Consider the following 24,716-nt stretch of genomic DNA (forward strand, 5'->3'; position numbering starts at 1 on the left):
AGAGAGAGCGAGTTTTGAGATGTGAGAGATTTGTGACGTTTGGCGTGTTTGGATTGTGTAGTTAATGTGTTGTCTTGTGTAGTTAGTGTGTAGTGTTGTGGATAGTTTTGTGTTGTGTGTCAGAACAATGAGGCGACTGTTGTCTTCGGGTAGAAACAGGAGTGATACACCTGCTGCTGTCAGACCTGCAGGTATCAGGCTGTGATGTTCTCCTTTATAGTGGACAGAAATGATTTTTTTGGAGTGGCACAAATAATTTGTGTGGCATCTTACTGAATGCAGAACAGCTGATTGTTCTGTAAATAGTCTGAATGTCACGGTCGGACGGTCCTTTCCGGACGACTCTGCTTGTGTTTATGTTTTCTGTGTGTGTTTGCTTCTCCCTCTCTCCCTCCCCGGTCCTCGGGGCTGTTTACGGAAGTGCGCGCCGTGGGAGAGGCGTGTCCTGGCGACTGTCGTCATTGGGAGTCCCTCTTCGCTGTTGCTGGCCCACCTGCAGCTGATTACCTGACTCGCCGTTGGTAATCATTCCTCCCGGCTAGACAGAGGTATTTAACCTGGACTCGCGGCGACAGTCGACGTGGGATTATTACTCCGCGCTGGTATAGTCCGTGCGAGCAGTGTGAGCTTGTTATTCGGCGAGCGTGTGGCTAACGGTGGATTTTCCTTCTTCCTCCAGGAGGGGCGAGCGGAGAAGCGAGTTGGGGAGCACACACACTAAGGGAGTTACAACACGGAACGCACTGGGAGCAAGGGACGAGCACGATTGGAAAATTGCACTTTTGAGTGAATTGTTGGACTTGCCTGTCTGTTTCACTGTAAATAAACGCACTGTGTTTCTGTGAAGAAGAACCGCGCCTGGGTCCCTCTTTTCCGTGACGTTGAAGTGGTTATTTTAAAAAAAGGTAAAAGGCTGCAAATAACTTTGTTGTTTGCAAAACTTGTGCATAAGATTTTAAAATTGACAATTGCATTTAATGTCATGAAAGTTATGAAATATGATTCAATAAACATGTTTGTGGTTGTTACAGTAAAAATATAACCTTTTCTACTCGGATTTTATGTTTTCTGTCTGATTTTAGATCAATTGTGCTAATACGGTTTGTCAAAATGAAAACATAACTGTAAATTCAGACATGTGAGGTTGTGCTGAAAAGAATGAAACCAAACAAGGCAAAGCAAAAAGTTTTTAAAGGTAAAATGTGGAGGGAAAATCAAAAGTAGTAAAAAATGGCCAATTAAAACCTGGACCCCAGAGGGTTAAACGTTTTTTTTTAAAGTAACACAATAGTTACTTTTCAAGTAATTAATTATTTTTAAAATATTGTAACTCAGTTACTTTTTTGAAGAAGAAACTAGTAAAAATAATTAATTACTTTTTCAAACTTGCCCAACACTGGGTAACAGTAAATAATAAATGCTGAATCTTTTTAAGCAGTACACAAAATCGATAATGCTTGATATGTTGAGGCAGCAGCCACCCAAGATAGTGCGAGTCTGTAAGTACCTGCGTGCACACGTGAGTGTGTGAGCGCTGGTATTCATAAGGTTTCTCCATGCAAGTGTCTGATAGTACGTATTCTGTCTCACGGGTATTTCTGAGGCATGTTTTTTATAAGTTTGTTATATGACAGGTCAGAGTCATTTGTTCTGTAAGTAATGGGATCAACGTTTCAATGAATGGGTCTATTCCTGATCTTCTAATGGCAAACCTGCCATCTAGTGGGTTAACGGGGAAGCGCCAAGTGAGGGGATGAGCAGGAGTTTCTCTCCCAGCGCTCGACAGGGAAGGTCCATTTCTCTGTCTCACCTCCTACAGGAAATGAGGCTCACCAGCAACTGCATTTACACCATGTTGTTCAGACCCATCCTGATACAGACACATCTGTGAAGGGAGGCACTAACAGGGTTTGTTTGATTTACAACTTTCAGTAAAAACTGCAACCTACTTAAAGTTTGATAGCTGCACTTGGTGTTTGGACATTCTCAGAAAGGTTATTTATAGTCTTATTTATTTATATTTTTACAATTTTGAGTAGGTCAAAAGTTCATTATAATATTGTAAATTTAGTTGTTTTTAACATGAAACAAATCCATCCTGGCGCTGTTGGTGTTTCATCAACAACCATAGATCCTTTGGTCTGTTTATTGTGTTACTTCTGACATGTCTCACACCTTCTTATCATATTCTTTATCTCTCTGTTCATTCCAGCCCAAAAGACTGTCTCTCTTGCCCTTCTTTTGCATTTCTCAATTGTGAGATGGCCTTCATGTATTCTGGTAAGCATCTCTTGCCTCATTGTCTGTGAAATGACGATTTTGTCCTGCTTCAATAGCAGTCCATTGACTACACTGAGTTCTCCTCTAATATGGTAGAAGAGTGGACACGAGCCAACAAACATCCATTTGACATGCTTTCCATAACATGTTGCAGTTCTGTGTCTTGTGCAGTCTCATCAGTTATTTGCTTAGATTTCATGTCTGGCACAGGAAGTTTGGCAGAGACCATGTTTATGTGAGTCTGAATGTCTTCTTCTGTTGTACTCACCATGCCCCCTGTGGGTGCTCGTAAGAGTGCATCTGCAATTATCAGGCGCTTTCCTGGCGTGTAAACTAGCTGAAAGTCACATCTCTGCATTCTCATTATCAGACGCTAAATTCTTGGCGTCATTTCATTCAAGTTCTTCTTGATGATAGATACTAGTGGGCAAGGATCTGTTTCTGCAGTGAAAGAGGGTAAGCCACATACAAAGCTGTGGAACCTCTCTAAGCCAAAAATAAATAAATAAATAATTTATATAGCATCTTTCATGACAGAATCACAAAGTGCTGCACATAAGATTACAAGTCATAAAAAGATTTAAAAACGACTAAATAAAACAGGCAAAAAATGAACCAAAAGCAGTTTTAAAAAGGTGAGTTTTGAGTTGTTTTTTAAAAACAGCTACTGAGTCCACAGTTCTTAATGTTTGGGGGAGAGAGGTCCACAGTCTCGGGGCCACAGTGGCAAAAGCTCTGTCGCCCTTAGTTCTCATCTTAGTCTGTTTTATAGCAAGTAAGCCCTGATCAGATGACCTCAGGGACCTGCTGGGGACATCGGGCTGTAGCAGATCAGAGATGTAGGCTGGTGCCAGTCCGTGCACAGCTCTGTAAGTCAAGACCAGGATCTTAAAATGGACTCTAAATTCAACAGGAAGCTGAGATAACAACGGTGTCACATGTGAGTACTTGGAGGATTTTGTCAAAAGCCTAGCTGCAGCGTTTTGCATGCATGTATAGCAATCTGCAGTTCAGAGCGAGATAAAATCGGGCTTAGCTTAGCCACATTTCTTAAGTGATAAAAACAAGACCGAACCAGAGATTTCACGTGCCCATCCAATGTGAGAGTCGAGTCAAAAGTGACACCGAAATTCCTGATAGAGGATTTAACATAGAGTGAGAGAGGACCAAGGGCTTTCAGTATCTGCCATAAAAATCTATCAGGGGCGCATACGAGGACTTCGGTTTTGCCCTCGTTGAGTTGGAGGAAATTTGCAGCCATCCAACGTTTGATCGAATCTAAGCAATAATTCAGACGCTGAAGCTTAGATAAATCCTGGGGCTTAAAAGAAACGTACAACTGAATATCAAATTCATTCTCACGTTATGAATTTTTGCAAGCAGAAAAGAAAGAAAATTTCACTAATTTCACTAAACAATGTCACTAATGGTGTTGAATAGCACCTTAGGATTGCCTCTGCTCTTTGTAACCAAGCGTGAGAAATGGGCAGCTCTCGCATCTCTGATCGCATTATTAAAAGAAGCTAAAAGGTCCTTTAGATAGAGGAGTTGAACATTTAGATGAGTTTTCCTCCACCTGTGCTCCGCTTTACGACAATCACGTTTTAGACGATGAATACTGTCATTTGGCCAAGGAGGAGATTTGGAGGCAGAAACACTCGTCTTAAAGCGGACAAATTTCATCTAAAATAGAAAGGCAATAATTATTAAAAAGACTGGTTGAGAAATCAAAACCATTTTGAGGAGATAGCTGTAAGTTAAAAGCATCCACAAATTTCTCCGCTGTGGAGGAGTTTAAGATGCGAGAGCTAACCATCCGTCTAACGGGGGACAAAGGCTCGTTAAAAGACAAGTTAAAAACAATAATGATCAGAAATATAAATGTTCTCAGAGCAAATGAAATCAATATTAAACCCAAAGTAAAAACAAGGTCCAGTGTGTGACCTTTGCTGTGTGTAGGACCGGACACATGCTGAGCAAAATGAAAAGAATCCATAATGTTCATAAAGTCTGTGGCGAATGGGTCGGAGTCATCATAAACGTGTATGTTAAAGTCCCCAACTATGAGCACCCGAGACAGCTTCATAGTAGCGGATAAGAAGTCACTGAGCTCTGATAAAAATAACCTGTTAGATCTATTAGAACCTATTAGGTGGACGATACACCACAGCACAGCAGAAAGGATCCTTGTTACCAACTTTAAGCAGCTGCAGCTCAAACGAAAGAAAATGTCCAATTTTAACGGAGCGGCAGGAGAAACGGTCCTGGAAAGCCACGGCAAGCCCACCACCCCAACCAGATAACCGAGGCCGGGTAATAAAAGTATAGCCATCCGGGCAGAGTTCAACAAGTGACGAGTAGTCTACATCCTGCTGCCAGGTCTCAGTCAGGAATAAAAAATCCATTTTTTTAGATAATATAAAACCATTCAACAAGAATGATTTATTAGACAGAGATCGAGCGTTAAAAAGCGCCATATTCAGTGAGCTAGAAGCCTCATTATTTGCAGAGGCTCGAGTTAAGGGACATAAATACACAGGGTTCGAGCCGTCACGCTCCTAGAATCAACTCACCGAGGGAAGAAAATGCCAGCCCGAAGAAGAGTCTGGATAAACCCTCCTAAGGTGGCACGGTCTCAAAGAGCCGGGCCCAGCGTATCCAAACAAGGCTGTGTTTGTGAGTGTCAGTGACACCAAACAACTGTCAGGATTGCCAATAAAACCATGCAAAATAAAAACCCCATCTTCGATAAAAGATGCGTGGACTCAGCACCCAGTCCATGAGTCATTGGAAAGTGGCTTAGGCTCCCAGCAAGCCAAGCAAAAGTGTGATAAATTGGTACAAACCATTCAGAGTGGAGAAAGATCTTTTTTCCTTAGACTCTGGAGACAAAGGCATCTGTCAGTAGCCCTCGGTTAAATCCAGTGTCTTGAGAAAGCGAGCAGTGCCTAACCGTTCCAGGAGTTTCTTGAGTCGGGGCATTGGGTAAGCATCAAACTGAGACACTCATTCACCTTGTGGTAGTTGACAGAAACAAACAGACCCATCTGTCTTCACTTACAAGAACTATGGGGCTATACCACTCACTGTGCGGCTCTTTTATTACTCCCAGCATCAGTATTTCAGCCAATTCTCTCTAAATAATTTGTCTTTTAAGTTCAGGTAACCAGTAGGGCCGTGAACGCAGCGTCACACCAGGGCGGGTTATAAAATGGTGCTCTGTGAGAGCTGTACGGTCGGGCAGGGGGAGAACACATCTGCAAAAAGCTGCTGCAATGCAGCAACATCTGCTCTCTGGACCTGCGTGAGATGGTCATCACAATGGACAACGCAACTGAAAAATGACAACACATATTAAAAATGTATGTAGCAGTCTCATCTGCCATATGTTTGTTTATATACTGACCAAGAAACTCTCTCAGTGTTTCTGTTTGTTTCCATCCTCACAGTCAGTCACAGCCATCACACAGCATCAGGAAACATCTCTATGATTTAGAAAAGAAAACAGTCGTTCTAAACACAGTGACAGAGGACTGATGACTTCACTAATTGTACACATATGTACATGCACTGTGTTGCATAGCACAAAAAAGACTCAACTTATAAAATGTATATTTCATTGGAATTAAACAATTTCTGACTTTGGGACTGAAATTGAAGGCTTTCACATCCACGGTTGATCACAGAGTCAAAGTCCTTTATACACAGTCCTTCAAGTACAGATAATACAGGAAGATAGAGATCCTAAAAACACAGTTAAAGTAGCCAATAATGTGTTACATATAATTCATTTTAAGTTTATGTTGAGTTTTAAAATGTTCTCTGCAATAAAAGTTGTTACTCTCTGAAAAACCATCAGAGCTTCAACACCTGGTATATTACTCAGTAAACAAAACCAAAACGTTAAAGGCAGACATCTGAAAACAAGACGTCACTGATCAACAACGTGACAGAACGAGAGTCAACAGTTTACTGTCAGTCAGAGTTTGATCATTAACAGGGAGCAGCAGGGTACAAAAGTCACGCAGAGTAGCTGAAAGTATCCAAGTACATGTAAAACTGTCCTTTATACTTTCAGGGACTTTAATCAATAATCATTTTTTCTACTTATGTGCTGTTTTGCACTTCTTGCAGCTGAAATTGTGGCACAACCTTCAGGTTAAGTTTTAAATAAAAACAACAACAACTTGTTTTCCCCTCTCACAAAAAGCAGCTGTTGCTCAGCGCCACTTCAGATGTAAATGAATTTTTAGAAACTCAAACAAAGTCAAGTTTCCAGAAACTGTAACATTGTTTTCACTCCCATTAAAAATCTCACAGCCACTGATATTCATCTGTGAACATTTGCTAACCAGTAAAAATCTAACTATACATGCTGCTGGTCAGTTCAGCTCCATCTTCACCAGTTGTGACAGTTAAAATGATGCTTAGAGGTCAGATATGACACAATTGATCACATTCATGATTTTTCCTGTGGTGAGCAAATCCACACTGTAATTGAATCTGTTCTTTTAGAGAAAAGGTATAAATGAGGGGTGTCAAACATAAGGCTCGTGGGTCAGATTCGGCATGAAAAATTCTCCATCTGACCCGCTGGATGGCTCTTTCAGTCAAGCATATTGCATTAACTGATTAAAGATACACAACTATCACCTTTCAAAAGACACGGACAAGTCAGCCAGTAATGGGAAACACATGATGCATTTAAAGTTTATGTTCAACTGTAAAATCTTCTCTGTAATGTAAATTGTTCTGCTCTCTGACAAACCATCAGAGGTGCAGCACGTGTATCATTTGGTGTTTGAAGCAGAAACAAAAGCAAAGAGTTAAAGGAAGACACATTTGAAGAAGAAGGAAAATGAAAACAAGACGTCACTGAGCAACAAGCTGACAGAACGAGAGCCAACAGTTTACTATCAGAACTGAGGCTGATCATTAACAGGGAGCAGCAGGTAACAAGGTCATCAGCAGTGGAGGAAAGTATGGAAGTAATACTCAGCTTCATATTTGAGGATACTCGAGTATCTTAGCTGCAGGTCTGGAACAATGGTTTTATTTCCTTTCCCATTAAACATCTCACACAGCCCCTCATCTGTGACCCTTAGCAAACCCACTGGATATCTACCTGTACATAAAGGAGATCAGATCAGCTCCATCTAGACCAGCTGTAACAGGAAAATGCTGCTTACACTTTGATGCATCACTTTCAGTTTGTCATATAAGACAATATATCAGATTGAGGCATTATTTTCCTGCAGTGAGTAAATCTACTTTGTACTTTACTCTTTTCTTTTAGGTAAAGGGTCTAAACAGTACTTGTACACTGTGGAAATCCCATAAGAACGTCTCCTGAACTCTGAAAAATAACAAAACAAAGACTAAAAGGAGGTCATGGGTGCTGATGATGATGATGAGGATGATGATGAGGAGGAGGAGTAGCATGCATTTAAAAAGTGACTGATGTCCTAGAATACAACAGAACAGTGTCTCTACAAACTTATGAAAACATGACAGTCTTGCATTAGTTTGTATTCTTATGATTTCAAAAAACGAGGGAAAAATCTCCTTGAAATCCACAATTCCTTTTTGTTATTTCTTAGTGTGTGACGTATTTTATTGCCTTTATGATTGGTGCAAACAGTTTCCTGATTCATAATGGGAATAGATTTTAGACACAGGAGGAACACGCAGTGATCAGCAGGAGCAGCTTGGAGTCCAGTCTTCTTCACACTGAGGAGGGACATATATGCAGGAACAGTTGTCATAACTGTTACAACCACCAGATGGCGAAAGAGTCCCACTGCAACTTTAAGCCATGAAGGATGTGTCTTGATGTTTGCTTGTGATAAATCTGCTTTATGTGAGTCTTTTTCAGAAAGTAACAGTTATATGTCTGATTATATGTCTTTAATCAGTAAAGTCTTGCTTTGCTAGAAATCAATAAATAAATAATTGTAAACATGCAGCTGTATGTTAGAAGTCAAAGGGTCCTTAAGTCTTCTGTAAATTGACATTTGGACTTTCATTAATAATATTTGTGTTTCTGAGTCATTTTTGTGGAGACTTCTGTCCAACGTAGTGTCCAAATGAAGCCTGAAGCTTTTCTTCACCCTCTTGTCAGATGGTCAGCAACAAAACTCTGTTCCAACCAATGTCTGATAAGAGATGAGACACAGCAGCTGAGCAAATGATCATTTCATGCTGAAGACATCCTCAGACAGAATTAAATACATACATAAACACAGCCTGGTGCCAATAACACAGCTAATGACACTGCTGTATCACTGGCTTTACTGATTAAAGACCATATCTGAAGGAAATCTTTGAACACAACAGAAAGTGACCTTTTAAACCTGCGACACTGATGCTGCATTCAAGGACCATTAAAAACATCTGAAAGGACTTAAGAACATGAAGAAAATGTGACTTGTTTCTCTGTAATGAAGCTGTTTTAGTGAAGAAAGTTGAAAGGTCACAGAGCGACTGCTGAATCTTCTGCTCTAAACATGAACTCTGAACTTTGTGATGCTTCAGGAGGAAAACTGCTTCAGTTATTCTCTCAGATTAGTTTCATATTTTCTGCATCAGATTTGAGTGAGATCCTGGAATGAAGACAGAAGAAAAGACTTTGTTCAAAGTTTGATTTATAGTCAAACCTTCCAGTTTATTCACACAATAAAACATCAACACAATATATGAATTCATTCATTAAAATCACAGTTTTTCCTCATTTGTTTGATGATTTTGACAAAAACAAACACACACACATGGTCTGCCATACTCATGAAGAGAAATGTCGACATTTTTCAATACAAATATTCCAGAAACATTTAGAGGATAGAGAAGTTTACATTTTCATGTGGAGAAATATTTTAGTAAATCAAAATGATGATGAGCAGTGATAGCCTCCATAAACAGTCACAGGAAAGATCTCCTTTAAAAACTCAGAAACATCAAGAGAACAACTAGAAGATGTGGAGGTACCACCCATAATGTTTGACTGACAGCTGATCTCTGTGCAGAAATGATGGAGAGAAAATAAAATGAAACTAAAATACAGATTTAAACCCACAATATGAAAGACTTCAGTCTATTTCACTTTAATCAACTCAGCTGTGTCTCCATATTTATAGTAAACCATCAGTCCAGCATAGAGCGGCTGAGTGAATGTGGTCTGGACTCTGTGGAGGAGAGTCATGGTTTCAGAGACGCTGTAGAAGGACAAAATACCTGCTCTGTGATCCAGGTACACTCCTACTCTGGAGGAACGAGGACCTGAGACACGAGTTTCAATGTTGTTGTACCAAAATGTATAACTGTTTTTGAAATAATATAATGACCAAGATTTGTCATTATATCCAAATCCACATTTATTACCCCGTCCTTTTCTGCTGATATTCTTGTATGCGACTGCTACATAAACTCTCCCTCTCCTCTCCACCTCCCAGTAACAACGTCCAGTCAGACTCTCTCTACTCAGGACCTGAAACCATCCAGTGAATCTGTCTGGATGATCAGAATAAGACTGTTGTTGATTCATTATTGTTACTTTTCTGTTCCCCTCTGATAATAACAGCCAGTTGAATGCTGTGTTTGGATCCAGTGTGATTTCACATGAATATTTTAAGAATCCAGCTCTGGTCTTTGGCTCTGGTTGTGACAGTAAAACATCCACTTCAGTGACTGTCAGTGAGATGTTTGTCCATTCCTCTCTCAGAATGTCCTGTAGTTTATCTCTGACCTCTGACACAGCTGCTGTCACATCCTCAAAGTAGCTCAGAGGACGGATATTGATGCTGGATGAGTCTGTAGACTCACTGAGTGCTGACAGTGAGGGGTAGTTGTGTAGAAACTGGATGTGATCCTCTGTGTGTGAGAGCTGCTTCAGCTCAGCATCTTTCCTCTTCAGCTCAGTGATCTCCTGCTCCAGCTTCTCCTGAAGCTCTTTGACTCGACTCACTTCAGTTTCCTGCTGGGATCTGATCTGCTGCTTCACATCAGAGCTTCTTTTCTGGATGAGATGGATCAGCTCAGTGAAGATCTTCTCACTGTGCTCCACTGTTTGATCAGCAGACTGATTGATGGCCTCCACCTCCTGTTGAAGCAGCTTCACATCTTTCTCTCTGTCCTGGATTCTCTGCTGGATGTTTTGTCGACTCACCTCCAGCTCTCTCTGCCTCTCAGTCCTTTCTGCTGCAGCTGAGACTGTGTCGTGGCCTTTATGTTCATCCACAGAGCAGAGATAACAGATACTCTGCTGATCAGTACGGCAGAACATCTTCATCACCTCATCATGACGAGAGCAGATGTTCTCCTGGAGCTTCTTGGAGGGCTCCACCAGCTTGTGTTTCTTTAATGGAGCCACATCGTAATGAGGCTGAAGGTGTTTCTTACAGTAAGATGCCAGACAGACTAAACAGGACCTGAAAGCTTTCATTTTTCTTCCAGTGCAGACATCACAGGCCACATCTTCAGGTCCAGCATAGCAGTGATCAGCAGGAGCAGCTTGGAGTCCAGTCTTCTTCAGCTCCTCCACTAAATCTGCTAACATGGTGCTTTTCTCCAGGACAGGCCTCGGTGTGAAAGTCCTCCGGCACTGAGGGCAGCTGTAGATTTTCTTCTTTTCCTCTTCATCCCAGAAGCTTTTAATACAGTTCCTGCAGTAGCTGTGTCCACAGGGAATAGTCACCGGATCCTTCAGTAGATCCAAACAGACTGAACAGCAGATTTTTGTTTGATCCATTTGATTCATGTGCTGTGCCGTTTCACCGTCTCTCAGTGACTGTCAGACAGTTTCACTTCCTCTGAACAGAAACAACCTCTGTGCTCTGAAGGGAAACAGATCTCTGCTCTTTTTCACCTCCTACAGGAAATGAGGCTCACCAGCAACTGCATTTACACCATGTTGTTTAGACCCATCCTGATACAGACACATCTGTGAAGGGAGGCACTAAAGAAATATTTTTACAGTGTGACTAAGAGCCGTTCAGACAATGCAGGGTGTGGTATGTTTGGTTACAGCATGCAGTAAGAAGTCTGACGCAGGTAAACTGGTTTAACTAGTTTAAACTGTTAAAATTAGTTTCAACTGGGTCAGCCCAGTTTAACTTTTCTTGAGTTATGACAGTCAACACTCAGTGAGTTCATTTTATATTTGAAAAAGTTCAGCAAAGTTTAGGATGCTGTGATGAATAAAAATAAATCAAACTTTATATTTTGACATTTTCTAATCTTAGTTCATTCTCACACTTACAGAATGATGCATGGGAACAACTGACTCCACTAAATCAAACAGAAAATCGCAGATTGCTGGATCGAAGATGGCGCCGATGTGTATGTCTTGCCGTCTGTTCCTCCAAATTTCTGTTTTAATGTTTTTATTCTGCTATGATGTAGACTCCCTGCTGCTCTATGATCACCACGTTTTACTTGATCTTCGACTATCTCCCAATACGCCGTTGTGTAGACTGGGAAATGCACACAAAATACCGCCTCCACTCCTGTCGTTGGTTCCTACTCACCTGCTCCGTGTACCTGTGCCGTCTCTGCGGAAGCGAGGTCGCTGTCGCGGCAAACGGAGTGGGAGATTACTGAAATTGAAGGCCTGTCTGGCGTTTTGTTTTGCTGTCCCTGGCGTTGCCTGTCGCCCCCCTTTTCCCTGGCATCTTCGTAAGCCATCCTATACGTATCTGGTGCCGCTCGCTGGCTCTGAGCTGTTCCCGCCCGGCCGCTCCCTGCCTCCCTGTCCACGGCAGCGCGGAGTGAATCTGCAAAACCTGCGTTATGTTGCGCGAGCTTCTAAGTCTGGTGACTATTCAACTCCGGCCAAATTTGGCCTGGTAAACGCCGGTATCGAATAAGACTTTTATCCTTAAGGAATATTTTTTGTCACAGTACTTGGACTTTCTCTGCCTAACTGAGACGTGGATAACTGCTGGTGATTCCAGCGCCTTTGCAGAACTTTTGCCTTCAGACTGCTGCTATTTTAATGTCCCACACAGATCTGGTCGAGGTGGAGGAGTAGCTGCTATCTTCAGAGATCGCTCCAAGTGTTAACAGGTTTCATTGGAATTTTATTTTTCCAGTTTTGAACTGTTACTGTTTGAAATAGAGATTGACAGACCACGTGACTTTCGCGCATTGCATGTCGGATACGAGTGGCAACAACATCAAGACACTGCATCAAACACGAGCATTTCCAGCACCGGTAATCATTAATTCTGCAGTTTTAATCCCTACTTGCATTTTATTCACCCCCAAAACAGTTATGTACAAAATGAAGAAGAACTCGGCAGGTCCTTGCGAAGACAGACTTGAGGAAAAGGCCAAAAAACAAAGTAGGAGGAAAAAATCAAAGGAGTGAAAGGGTCAGACCCATACGAGCACACAGAGTGGAGTAAGCACGTTAGCGTGCTGCCCAACTTTCATCACGCACATATTTATTATTATATGATCTTGAGTGAAGTGTGAGTGCATACACTCACAAATTGTTTAGTAACTTTAGATCCCTGCAACAAGCCCAGGTCCAGTTTACTTTGGTGATTTGGACTATTCCATTTCACCGCTGTTGTTACATTTTTGTTCTTTATCTCCTGTACAGGCCAACGCAATCTATTTGTTGTTTCAGGTTGTAGTATTACACAACATTTTCAGATCTAATAGGAAAAAAAAAAGAGTTTTGTAATTCATTTAATTTTTCTTTATTTATAAATGGCATTATTGTTTCATTCTATTATAGAATCTTACAAGAAAGAGGCAAACTTGTGTTCCATCATCTTTATTAGCTGCTTCGGTGAAAAACAAATCAACAGTGAAAAAAAACCCCCAACATACTGGAAAACAGTTATTCATCACTTGCTTGCTTCAATACAACACTTGGGCACATATATGCGGACTTTTCGTGGCTGTTTTGATATCGCTCTCTCTCTTAACCGATCAAATCTCGCTGTGGTAGCAGCTTTACACTCGGTATGACCAGGGCTGGACTGGGACAAAAAATCAGCCCGGGCATTTTGACTAGAGACCGGCCCACCAGGTATTATAGGAAAAACCATAAAGCCTTTGAATGAAAACAAACGTCGTTGTGACAGTGATGTACACTGTCTTGTTGGTACATATGTATCAATCTAATAAACTTAAACCTACACCATCCTCCCTATTCTGGTATTCTAAACAGTACTTAGCCGAAACCCAAAGACTGCTTGGTTGAGTTAACTTCCTGAACTATCTACAACATATGGTGGAAACCTGAAATTAAGACAGAGAAGACTAGAGGTGAGACATGACCATTACTGAATATTAAAAATAATAAATGACAGATTTAGTGATATTTTCATAAAGTATTTATTTGCCACATCAATAAACAGCATGGCAGGGCAAAATATTTTTTCTAACATGGCAACCTTTTAAAAGTGAAAGGAGACAGAAAGACAGGTGAGAAAGAATAAAACTGAACTGCCTTTTTGATGGCATTTTACACAAAGTACTAGTACAGTATCTAGAAAATGTGGGAAAATACTGGCATCATGTACAGTACTTTCTTCTGAAGAAATTATGTTGGGACCCTGAAAAAAAACTTACTATGTACAATAACGGATTTCTATAAATTTGACATCAGATGAAAACTTTGATTGTAAGATTCAGATAATTATTTGTTAAAAGCTAGAAATTTTAAATGTGAATAAGAAAGAAAAGTATTTCTTTGTGCCCCCCTTTCCCTGTTAATGCCGTACATGGACCCCTGGCAACACTTTGCTAGACCCGCCCCTGCACAGTTACCAGCTGTCAGCTACATAGAAAAGGATCCTGGTGTTATTTGTCTCTCAGAAACAGTTCATAACTTTCCTTCAACCCATTCATGTCACCTAAAAGGTAAACCTGTTTCTCCATCACCTGTTCAGCTCTGATGATTCAGTAAGGACGTCTCCTGGTTTCATCTTCATGTTTCCCTCTCACCAGATATACAAACAGATATCATGACCAGCAGCTTTTACGGCCGTGGCTCCAGCAAACATCAGCTGATACTAGAAAGTAATATTAAAAAAATTCTAACAACAGCTTATCAAGTTTAAAGGCGCTTCTGCTGTTTAACGCGACCTCCGCTAGTTTCCTCTTTCTGGCGCAAAGCGGGAGATAAACAAGCAAGAGAGACAGGACTTGCGGCAGAAATGCCGATCAGCTGATCATTGATCAGTTTCATGATTGAAGTAGCAGCAGGAGAGGGAGGGGGGAGAATGAGAGAAGAAGAGGCAGCTGACAGCGTAAAGACACAGAATAACTCCAGCTTTTTGTCTTTTTTTTATTGTAGCTGAAGTACGGGACAAATCGCGTTTATTTTCAGCTCAATACGAAATGCGTAATATTAACTCTGAATACCAGAGGATTCTGTTTTTTACGGGACGGTATGCAACTCTATTAACTAACCATATGAATAAAATAAAGTTCACCAGTAACATCATAGCACCCACCCAACTGTATAGAAACTCCGTCATGCTAGCTAGTACACAGTACGAGTTATTGTAACTGACTGTAAAAAGTTAGCACAATGAAAATAAACTCCACCTAAACTTGGTTTATATCTGACCCAGATAGACTGCAGGTCATAACTTCTTACCTGAAGCTCATTTCACCTGACAGTCGGACCGGCGGCCGTCTTCAGTCTCTCCACCTCCGCCTCCCCTTTCCCCCATCCACCTGCTGGCCTCCACCGTAGGGGTGGGCGATAGAAACGATATACGATAGAAACGATATAAATTTGGCCAACGATAGAGATTTTGACTATACCGCTCTATCGCGATAGTGCATGTTGATGATGTCATCAAGCTGTGCCTGTTTTGGTCGAAAGCGTCGCAGCGGTAGCCGCTGATAAACCATTATAAACCATTATCATCTGCAAATTATGCCGACAGTCATAGCAAAGAGATGAAGCACTTTTGAAATATGGGGAAAGCCAAAAACTGCTTCCTCCACTTCTGTAACATTGATTCATTAATGCTGAATTCTCTCGCAGCTGCTCTATTCCCATGTTGTTGCAGTATATTAATAACTAACCTCGTATTGTGGATGAATGATCTCAGTTGTTCTCCTGACTGAAGTTTGGCCCGTGTATAGCATCCTGCTATGCGATTGCATTTGTCCCAAACCACCAAAATCCGTCACGTTAACTTTTATCGAGTGGAAAAAAAGTTGGCGTTCATCCTCCAGCTTCACTGTGCTAATGTTATGCTAAGTGCACAATAATGTTGATGTGATATACAGAATGTCAGGAAAGAAATTCTGGTTTTAATGTGATTCTTGATTTAAGAATCAAAGGGTGGGATTGTATAGGAATTTCTTTCACTTATGTATTAATCACATTATTGTATGATGCCTTGGTGCCACTGGATTTTAACATGTCTGACACTCATACGTTAAGAGGGCGTGTAGTAAGGATGTTGGGGGAAACAGGAACTCCACAGGAAGAGCCTTTTGTCTCTTCTAGGACTCTGGGAAGTAGCAAGGGAGTGTGAACCTTAAGGTGTGAACCAGCTGTGTACTGCCTTTTGTTCCTGGAGAAGCTATTTAACTGAGAGCCATGCTAGGCTCAGTGAGACTCTGCTGACCCTGCCCCGTGGTCATGTAGGCTCTCCATCAAGCTTGGTTGTCTGTTCTTTGTGTGTTTGGATTAAAGAATGTTAGCTACCGCTCACCGCTCGTCTGCAGGCTTTATTTAAATGGAAAACTTCCACAACAATGTGTTGATGAAAGGGTGAGCAAGCAGGACGTGGATCAACAGTTTTCTGACCGTTACCGTTTGTAGTTGTTTTAGATATAGTATCATAAAGATGTAAATTCAGTGTTTTCTCATCATAAACCTGTGCATGAGTTTAAAGCTTGCGCTCCACCCAGGCGCTACCGTATGTTACTAGTCAAAATGGAAACACTTGAAGTGTATAATTATATTTTCTGTGGTGTTAATCACTCTGAACGACTTACCTAGAGTTGTCTTTCATTTATATGTCTATTTGACCCATCTGTATAGTTTTAGGACTAAAGGAATCTGACTGTTTAGTTCCTTGTTATGCAGCGATGCACATGCAGATGACCCTGATTATCGTGTGTCTCAGTTTCCTTCTCTCGGTAGAGTTTCTCTTACAGAGAAGTTTTTTTTACTTTCTCAAAATAATGATGATCAATACCTTATATTTTTTTAAGCATTCATGCTATGGTTCCATTCCTGTGATATGTGTTTATATATCTCTCCACTATAAACAGAGATTTATGAAACACTTGACTGTCATCCCATTGATTACAAACACCCAGCTGCCATTTCAGTTTTAAACGAACGGGTAATCCTAAAGATTCCCATACTTTTGATCATATTCCTAAATGAATAAATGATCTTAAGTTGCCTTTCATTTATATGTCTATTTGATTTGTCTGTATAGTTTTAGCCGAGGAAACTGACTGTTTAGTTCCTTGTTATGTAGCAATAGAAAAGCACATGCCAATAATCCTGCTTATCAGGTGTCTCAGTCGCTTTCTTTGTCTCGAGTTTCTGTTAGACAGAGACTGAAGTCACTGCAAGAGCATACTTTAGCTGTGGAGCAATTACACAGGTGTTTTTATTTTGTCTGACAGGTTAGACAGGAATGTGTAGATGTAAACAGAATGAGCATGCATAGTTTTGCTTTTGTTCTAGCTGTGTTTTTGGTTAGCCTTTTTCTTAACACCATTAATTCAGTCTATTTTCATGGTACACACTTTCTCTGAAAGTAAAAAAAAAAGTATGACATTAAACTGGGACAGAGCATTCATTAAAGATAAGGTTCAAATTCTTAAAGTCCATCTTAAATAGTCTTTCTCAGTCAGAAACATCTATGGGCAGATGTTATTGTTCAAAAAGCAGCAAGATAGCAGGTTGAAATGTGAGGCCAGTACGTTCTCTCTAATTACTGGCAGGAGTTCAATCTGCTCTCTAAACAAGAAAATCTGACTGTATAAAATACACACACTACTGCTCTAAAGTTTTAGACTGCTGGCTACTCCATGTTTTCAAGCTTACTATCAAAATATATGGAGTTATAATGAATAAACTTTGTACTTAATGTCACAATATTTTGTAATCTTACTTCCTTCTGACACTTTTGGAATAAGACATGGGAACAACTGTCTCCAATAAATCAGACTAATTACCAAGTAACTTATTCATAATGGAGACTTCAATTTAAGAATCTAAAAGATAACATCATCAAATCCAAACAAACAGTCCATTTAAATTACTAACGTTTTTGTAAGTGTGTAAGAAATCTTCTAAAAAATCCTTTTTGACATATAAATGGAAATATAAGTGCAGACATTTTTTTTTCATTTTTTTCCCCTTTTTTTCTTTTTTTTTCTTTTTTTTTCCTTTTTTTTTTTCTTCTTTTTTTTTTTTCTTTTTTCCTTTTCTTTCTCTTTTTCTTTTTTTTCTTTTTTTTTTTTGCCTGTCCCGTTTGGCTCTTTTGCCATCAGAATTATTGTCTAAAGACGAAGAAAGATGCCCAACGGATTTTCTTTACCAAATTGACCATCCCAGCTTTGCCGTAATGGTCCATTTGATTCACCTTTTATTCTTTATTTTATTTTCACTTGCTGAATACGGGACAGACTTGACTGGGGGAAAGAAAAGGGAGAAAGAAAGAGGGAAAGAAAAACAGTTGAGAAGAGGGACGGGGGAGAAGGGCAAAAAACAAAAAACAGAATAAGCAAAAAAAAAAAATAAAAAATAAAAAAAAATACATGTATCGATCACCTGGATCACCTGTTGAGAAAGAAAAAAGAAAACAAGCAGAAGAAAACGAGAGTAATACAATAAACAACATCACAATGATATATGGGAATATGACAGTAAATACTAAATATTAAACATTATTGTGCAGCACGTAAGATCGACAGCACAGTGTGCATTGAGGTAGGAGCCAAAAAGGGTGTAGTTTGTGTGTGTGATCACCCGTGTGTACACCTGTGAGCATGGACGCGCTTGTTTTCTTAAAAGGTTCCCTCATGTAATGATCTGCTAGAGGGTGTGGGGAGCCACAGCCCCGTCTTCCAGGGCATGAAGCAGGCATGGAGGAGATCAAAACTCCAGACATCCAGAGGCCCCCAGAACACAAGAGACCAAGGAAGACCAACAGAGGGGCAGCCGTGCCACTGTCCCAGAAAGAGCTGAGGAGAGTCCCAGATGAGGGGTCACCCAGCAGCCACGGAGCAGAAGCCAGGGGGGGCTGCAGCGACGTGCCCATGAGCTCCGCCGGCAGCCAGCTGTGCCTGAGTGACCGAGCCCCAGGCCGAGAGGCCGGGGGCACCCCACCTCCGAAGTGGCCCAAGCGAGCCCCAGGCTCCAGGCCCCGATAAGCAGCCGCCAAGGAGTGAGCCGGTGTGTACCCGGACACCCACCCCCGGACACAAAGAACCACCAACGCACCGATGTCTGAGGGAGTCCGCCCCCGGCAGGGGAAGTGGTGGGGGGAGATAGGCCTCCAAACCTTGGAGGGCCTGAGCTGTCCTCAGAGAGGTGGCGTCTGATACCCAACCTGACATATGGACACAGACATACAGGCACACACAGATACAAACATCCATTCCCACCCTCATGCTCTCATATGCACTTACTCCACACTTAACCAACGTGGAGACAGACATAAAGAGAAGCTGTACACACAATCACACTCCCCAAGCGTACTCTACAAACCTAAGGCCCCACACTCCGGACCCCAGTCGGACGGCCAACTCCTCCTCCTAGCCCCCCTGCTCCAGCAGACCGCAGAGAACGAGGGTGAGAGAAGACTCCTAACCTCCCTCCACCCGCTCATTGTAGTGTTGATGTATGTGTGTTCTAAGGTGCATTTAAAACCCAGGAGGGCATGGAGCTACCTGCCAGAGAGCAGCAGGTAAGCGCATAGTCCCTCCTGCTAGCCCTCAATGTCTACGTGTATTTAAAATTGAGAGGTGGGCAACGACGCCAGGGGTGAGGTGTACACCCTGATGGTAATTGAGATTCCGTGTAGCGTGCCCACCCCCAAGATCCTATATGTATGTGTAATGAGAGTGTGAGTAATGTGAATGTCTAAGTTGCGGGATAAAATTGAGGCAGAGGCAGCCAGAAGGGGACAGAGGGGGGGGTTACCTCCTCTGCACCCTGGTGACACACCCCTACTCCAAGGCCCTACATGTGTGGGTGGTTGTGGTGGAGCGGGAAGAGGGAGGCAGCTGGAGATGGGGAGGGAAGGAAGGGAGGGGCAAGTGACCCCTCCCTGGGGCCAGCTCCCCCGCTGACCCCAGTAGGCACCCCCATACTCCGCGACCCGCCAGGGAAGGGGGGCCCAGGCCCATCCGAACCGGGGCCCAGTGCAGCGGCGCCACCCGGCCCCACAGAGCCCGGGGCAGTCCACCCAACCCCACCACAGAGAAAACTGCACCCACCCCATCATCCACTCATCTTCCAGACTACATAAGACAATAGACGCCCAGGCTGAGATCTTCCTCCACCTCTCCTGTATCTCCCCCTCTTGCAGAGAGAGTTCCTGAGAGAGGAAAGCTCCTGCAAGATGTGACAAACCCCCCCCCCCCCCCCCCCCCCCACCAGTTGAAGAGCCCCCCAGGTGGCTCGGCGCACCGGCGGCACCCCGCGCCAGTGGTGGGCCCCCATATACCCACCGGCCCACAACCCCGGCAACACACCAACCAGGACCCAGGCCCCCGAGGCCCGGCCGGGGCCCCAGGCCAGAGCCGGAGCGCCCCCAGAACCTCACGCCCGTCCCGGACCCACCCAGGGGCAGCCAGGCTACCAGGTCAGTAACCCCCGTCCGTCAGCACAGACCCTCCCCTAGCCCCGCTGCACGTAGCCACGAGGAAACCGTCACCTAAGAGCCAACAGAGCCCCTAATTGGCCATGACCGCTACCCCGGGTTGAGCCCCCCAAGGAAGATGCTCCCGGGGAACCCCCCGACGCCCTAAGCCTGACCCTACCCCCACACCAATCACAACAGTGAAGGCGAGACCAAAATATGACCCCCCACCCCCACTAGGTGATGGAGCTGATCAGAGGAGCCCAGAGCGATTGATCTGATGTGGTGGCAGAGGCTGTATCAAGACTAATGTAATCTAATAGATAATTTCTATATTGGTTAGAATTAAGATTGTTTTTATTTTTCCAGTTCATGAGGACTGTTTTCTTGGCTATGCATAGGGCAGTGAAAACCATATGGGCTATATTCTTTTCTGAAGTGACATTATCTAAGCTGCCCAACAAACACACTAAGGGGGAAGTTGGAATGTTACATTTCAGACACTTTGATAAGTCTTCACATATCTCGCGCCAAAACTTCTGAACTGGTGGACAGAACCAAAGAGCATGGATATAATTGTCCGGTGAATTGGTTTGGCAGTGTGAGCAGTTGTTGGTAGATGCAAAGCCCATCTTGAACATCCGATGACCTGTATAGTGCACTCTATGTAGTATTTTGTATTGAATTAATTGAAGACTGGGATTTTTGATTAGATGAAAGGTTTTTAAGCAAATCTGAGACCAGAAGTTTTGGTCTAAGTTAACTGATAAATCCGCTTCCCATTTTGCAATAGGAAGTGATATTGATTCATCTATTTTAGAAAGCATTCTGTATATTTTGGATAGTAATTTGGGGGTTTTAAGAGTAAAAAATTGAACCACACTTGGTGGTGTTTGTAGTTCAACTTGACCCGGTTTAAATTTCTTTTTTATTATGGATTTAATTTGTTGATATTCTAAAAATCTTTTCTTGTTGATCCCATATTGTGTAACTAGTCTGTCAAATGAAATAAATTCTGTTCCTTCTAGTATATGTTCTACATATTTGATTCCTTTACCATTCCAATCTGAAAAGTTTATCATATTATTGTTTTGTAATATGTCAGGGTTGTTCCAGATAGGTGTACGTTTGCATGGGATTAATGAAGACTCTGTCAACTTCAGAAACTCCCACCATGCTGTCAGAGAAGAGCTGATGTTGATGCTTTTGAAGCATTCATGTCGTTGGATGTTTGAGCTGATAAATGGTAGATCTGAAATCTCTAGATTATTGCAAAGTGCTTGTCCTACATCTAGCCAAGGTTCATCTAAAAGGGTATGTTTTAGCCATCCTGAGATAAACTGAAGCCTGTTGGCTAAGAAGTAGTGCTGAAAGTTAGGTAGTTCTAATCCTCCTTTATCCTTGGTCTTTTGTAGTGTTTTTAAGCTTATACGTGGGGGCTTATTTTTCCAAAGGAATTTGGACATATATGAATCTAGAGATCTGAACCAATCTTGCGGCGGTTTAGTTGGGATCATTGAGAATAAATAATTTATTTTTGGTAATACCATCATTTTTATAGCAGCAACCCTTCCCATGAGTGATATGGGTAGACATTTCCATCTAGCCAGATCGCCTTCTACTTTCTTTAAAAGTGGGGTATGGTTTAATTTAGTTAGATCTGCAAGCTTGGGAGAAATATTAATACCTAAATATTTTATATTTCCCGATTGCAGTGGAGTAGAAGAGGAATTATGGAAGCAGCAATTAATAGGAAGGACTGTAGATTTTGACCAGTTAATTGAGTAATCTGATATTCTTGCAAAAGAGTTTATCAATTCAATCACCCCAGAGATATTGGTTTGTGAATTTTGGAGAAAGAGTAACACATCATCAGCATAAAGGCTGATTTTATGTTCCACGTTCTTGCATTTTATGCCCTTAATTGCTGAATTCTGTCTAATTGCTGCTGCTAGTGGTTCGATAAAAATTGCAAACAGTGAAGGGGAGAGTGGGCATCCCTGCCTGGTGCCCCTCAGGAGACATAAGCTGGAGGATGTCTGGTCATTTGTTCTGACACAAGCTGTTGGGGAATTATATAATATTTTTAACCAGTTGATGAAAGAAGATCCAAAACCAAATTTGTGTAAAGTTGCAAATAGAAATTTCCAGTTAACTCTGTCAAACGCTTTTTCTGCATTTAAGGAAAATATTGTAGTTTCAAGGTTTTTACTGTATGAATAGTCTATCAAATTAAGTAATCTACGTGTATTTGTTGATGAGTGCCTACCTTTTATGAAACCAGTTTGGTCAGGATGAATTAAGAGGGGGGTTATTTTCTCTAGTCTCTTCGAGAGAGCTTTGCAGATTATTTTGAGGTCTACATTAATAAGGGATATTGGACGATAGCTTGAGGGATATACAGGGTCTTTGCCTGGTTTTAGCAGGAGATTAATGTTTGCAGAATTCATATTTGATGGAAGTCTGCCCTTTTCTTTGATTTCTAACAACGTTCTGTAAAAAACTGGTGCTAGAATCGTCCAGAATTCTTTGTAGAATTCTGCAGGAAAGCCGTCTGGACCTGGAGCCTTATTATTGGACATACTTATCAGGGCTTCCTGGAGCTCACCTGATGTCAGTGGCGAATCCAGTGCCATTGCTTGAGCTTCTAATAATTTTGGGAGAGTTATGTTGTCTAAAAATTGATCAATTTCCTTTTTAGATGGGTTTATTTGTGGTGAATACAACGTTTTATAGAAATCCCTGAAAATGTTGTTTATTTGTTTCGGGTCATATATTGTGTTCCCAGATGAATCTTGAACAGCACATATAGTTGTTTTTTCTTTATTTATTTTTAGCTGGTTTGCTAGAAATTGACCGGATTTATTACTATGTTCATAATTTTGTAAGCGTAGTCTTTGTACTAAGAATTTTGTTTTTCTATCAATTATCTCATTTAATTCTAGTTTTGTTTTGCGTATTTTGTTCAATGTTTCCTGATCTTGGTGGGACGCGTAGGCTACTTCTAGTGATTTGATGTTTTTTTCCAATTCCTGAATATTTTTGTTTTCTTTTTTCTTTTTATGTGATGAGAAAGAAATTATTTTACCTCTCATCACAGCTTTCCCTGCTTCCCATAAAACAGAAGCTGATGTTCCGGGAGTGTCATTAAAGTCTAAATATGAAGTCCACTCTTTTTTAAAATATTTAATAAAGTCTTCATCTTTAAGCAGTGATGTATTAAATCTCCAGTTTTTACTTGGCATAGTATTATTCTTGTGCATTAGTGTTAAAGATACAGGAGCATGATCGCTGACAGCTATAGGGTGAATCTCAGTGTCTGAAATGTCACTCAGCAGTGAGCTGCTGACCAAAAAATAATCTAGACGAGAGTAGGAGTGATGAACATGTGAAAAAAAAGTATATTCCTTACTGGTGGGGTGAAGGGAGCGCCATGCATCGCAAAGACCAAAGTCGCTCATATACTGTTTGATTATATTTGTGGACTGCCAATTACGCTGAGTTCCTGCTGTATTGAGCCTATCCATTTCTTCATTCAGTCCAAGGTTGAGGTCGCCTCCAAGCACAAGTGTGCCATCTAAGTGTTCAGAGAGTGCACTGAAAAAACCGTGAAAGAATGAGGGATCATCAACATTTGGACCATATACACTTACAATACATAGCTTTTTATCAAGTATAGATAGTTTAATGATTAAGAATCTGCCCTCTGGATCTATAACTGTATCGAGTACTGTGAAATTAATTTTTTTATGGATTAAAATTGCTACTCCCCTTTGTCTAGAATTATAACAAGCTGAGAACACATTAGGAAACTCAGGTGTTTTAAGTTCATTCGAACCTCTAAGAGGTCTGTGGGTCTCTTGTAAAAGGACAACATCTGCCTGTAGTTTTTTGAGTTGGTTAAATATTTTTAACCTCTTTTCTCTGGAGCCAGCTCCATTTACATTCCATGTAACGAATCTTAGTGCACCCATAGATGTCTGTACATAACTAGGGGTGTACTCTGTGTGTGTCGCTTAGACAGGTGGAGAGAATACATCACTTGTTCATAAATAAGGAGAGGGAGAGAGAGAAAAAATGTGTGGCGAGATGCTCCCTGAGTCTGACTATGTGTTTGCATATTTACTAATATGAGTATGCTTGGCTTAAGTGTGTGTATCCTGTAGGTCTGTGTGCGCTGTCTGACTGATGTAAATGTGCTGCCGTTGAGCGCATGACTGTGCGTGATCGTGCAGTGAGTAAGTGTCTAAATAAATGATGTTGTTTGTGGATGAGTGTGGAAGTAGGTGATCGAAGCAGTGAAAAAAATAAAGAAAGAAACCAAGGACGAGGGTGAGCAGCATAAAAACAAGAGGGGGAAAAGAGAGAAGGAAAAACAAACAAAAAAAAAAAAAAACGAGAAGAGTGAAAAGAAAACGTAAACATTCCAATTAAATCACTGACGGAGAGTGACGGTGTTAATACTGCTATGAAATCACACTTAAGATGCGATTTGCAGTGTTGGGAAGGTTACTTTTAAAATGTATTCCATTACAGAATACAGAATACATGCCCCAAAATGTATTCTGTAACGTATTCCGTTACGTTACTCAATGAGAGTAACGTATTCCGAATACTTTGGATTACTTA

At 41.4% G+C, this 24,716-nt stretch overlaps 1 protein-coding gene across 1 annotated transcript; it reads right to left on the reverse strand.

Annotated features, from left to right (window-relative positions):
- Positions 1–631: 631 nt before the first annotated feature.
- On the reverse strand, positions 632–11,023 carry LOC148097575 (tripartite motif-containing protein 16-like). The gene is made up of 2 exons (XM_087832446.1): positions 9,658–11,023; positions 632–717 (listed from the first exon to the last, which is right to left on the reverse strand). The coding sequence occupies exons 1-2, from the start codon at positions 11,021–11,023 to the stop codon at positions 632–634; spliced, it is 1,452 nt and encodes a 483-aa protein (XP_087688572.1).
- Between the last annotated feature and the right edge of the window lie 13,693 nt (positions 11,024–24,716).

This window comes from Neolamprologus brichardi, chromosome 18, assembly GCF_056152115.1.
Source record: "Neolamprologus brichardi isolate AB-2024 chromosome 18, ASM5615211v1, whole genome shotgun sequence".
Lineage (NCBI taxonomy): Eukaryota > Metazoa > Chordata > Actinopteri > Cichliformes > Cichlidae > Neolamprologus > Neolamprologus brichardi.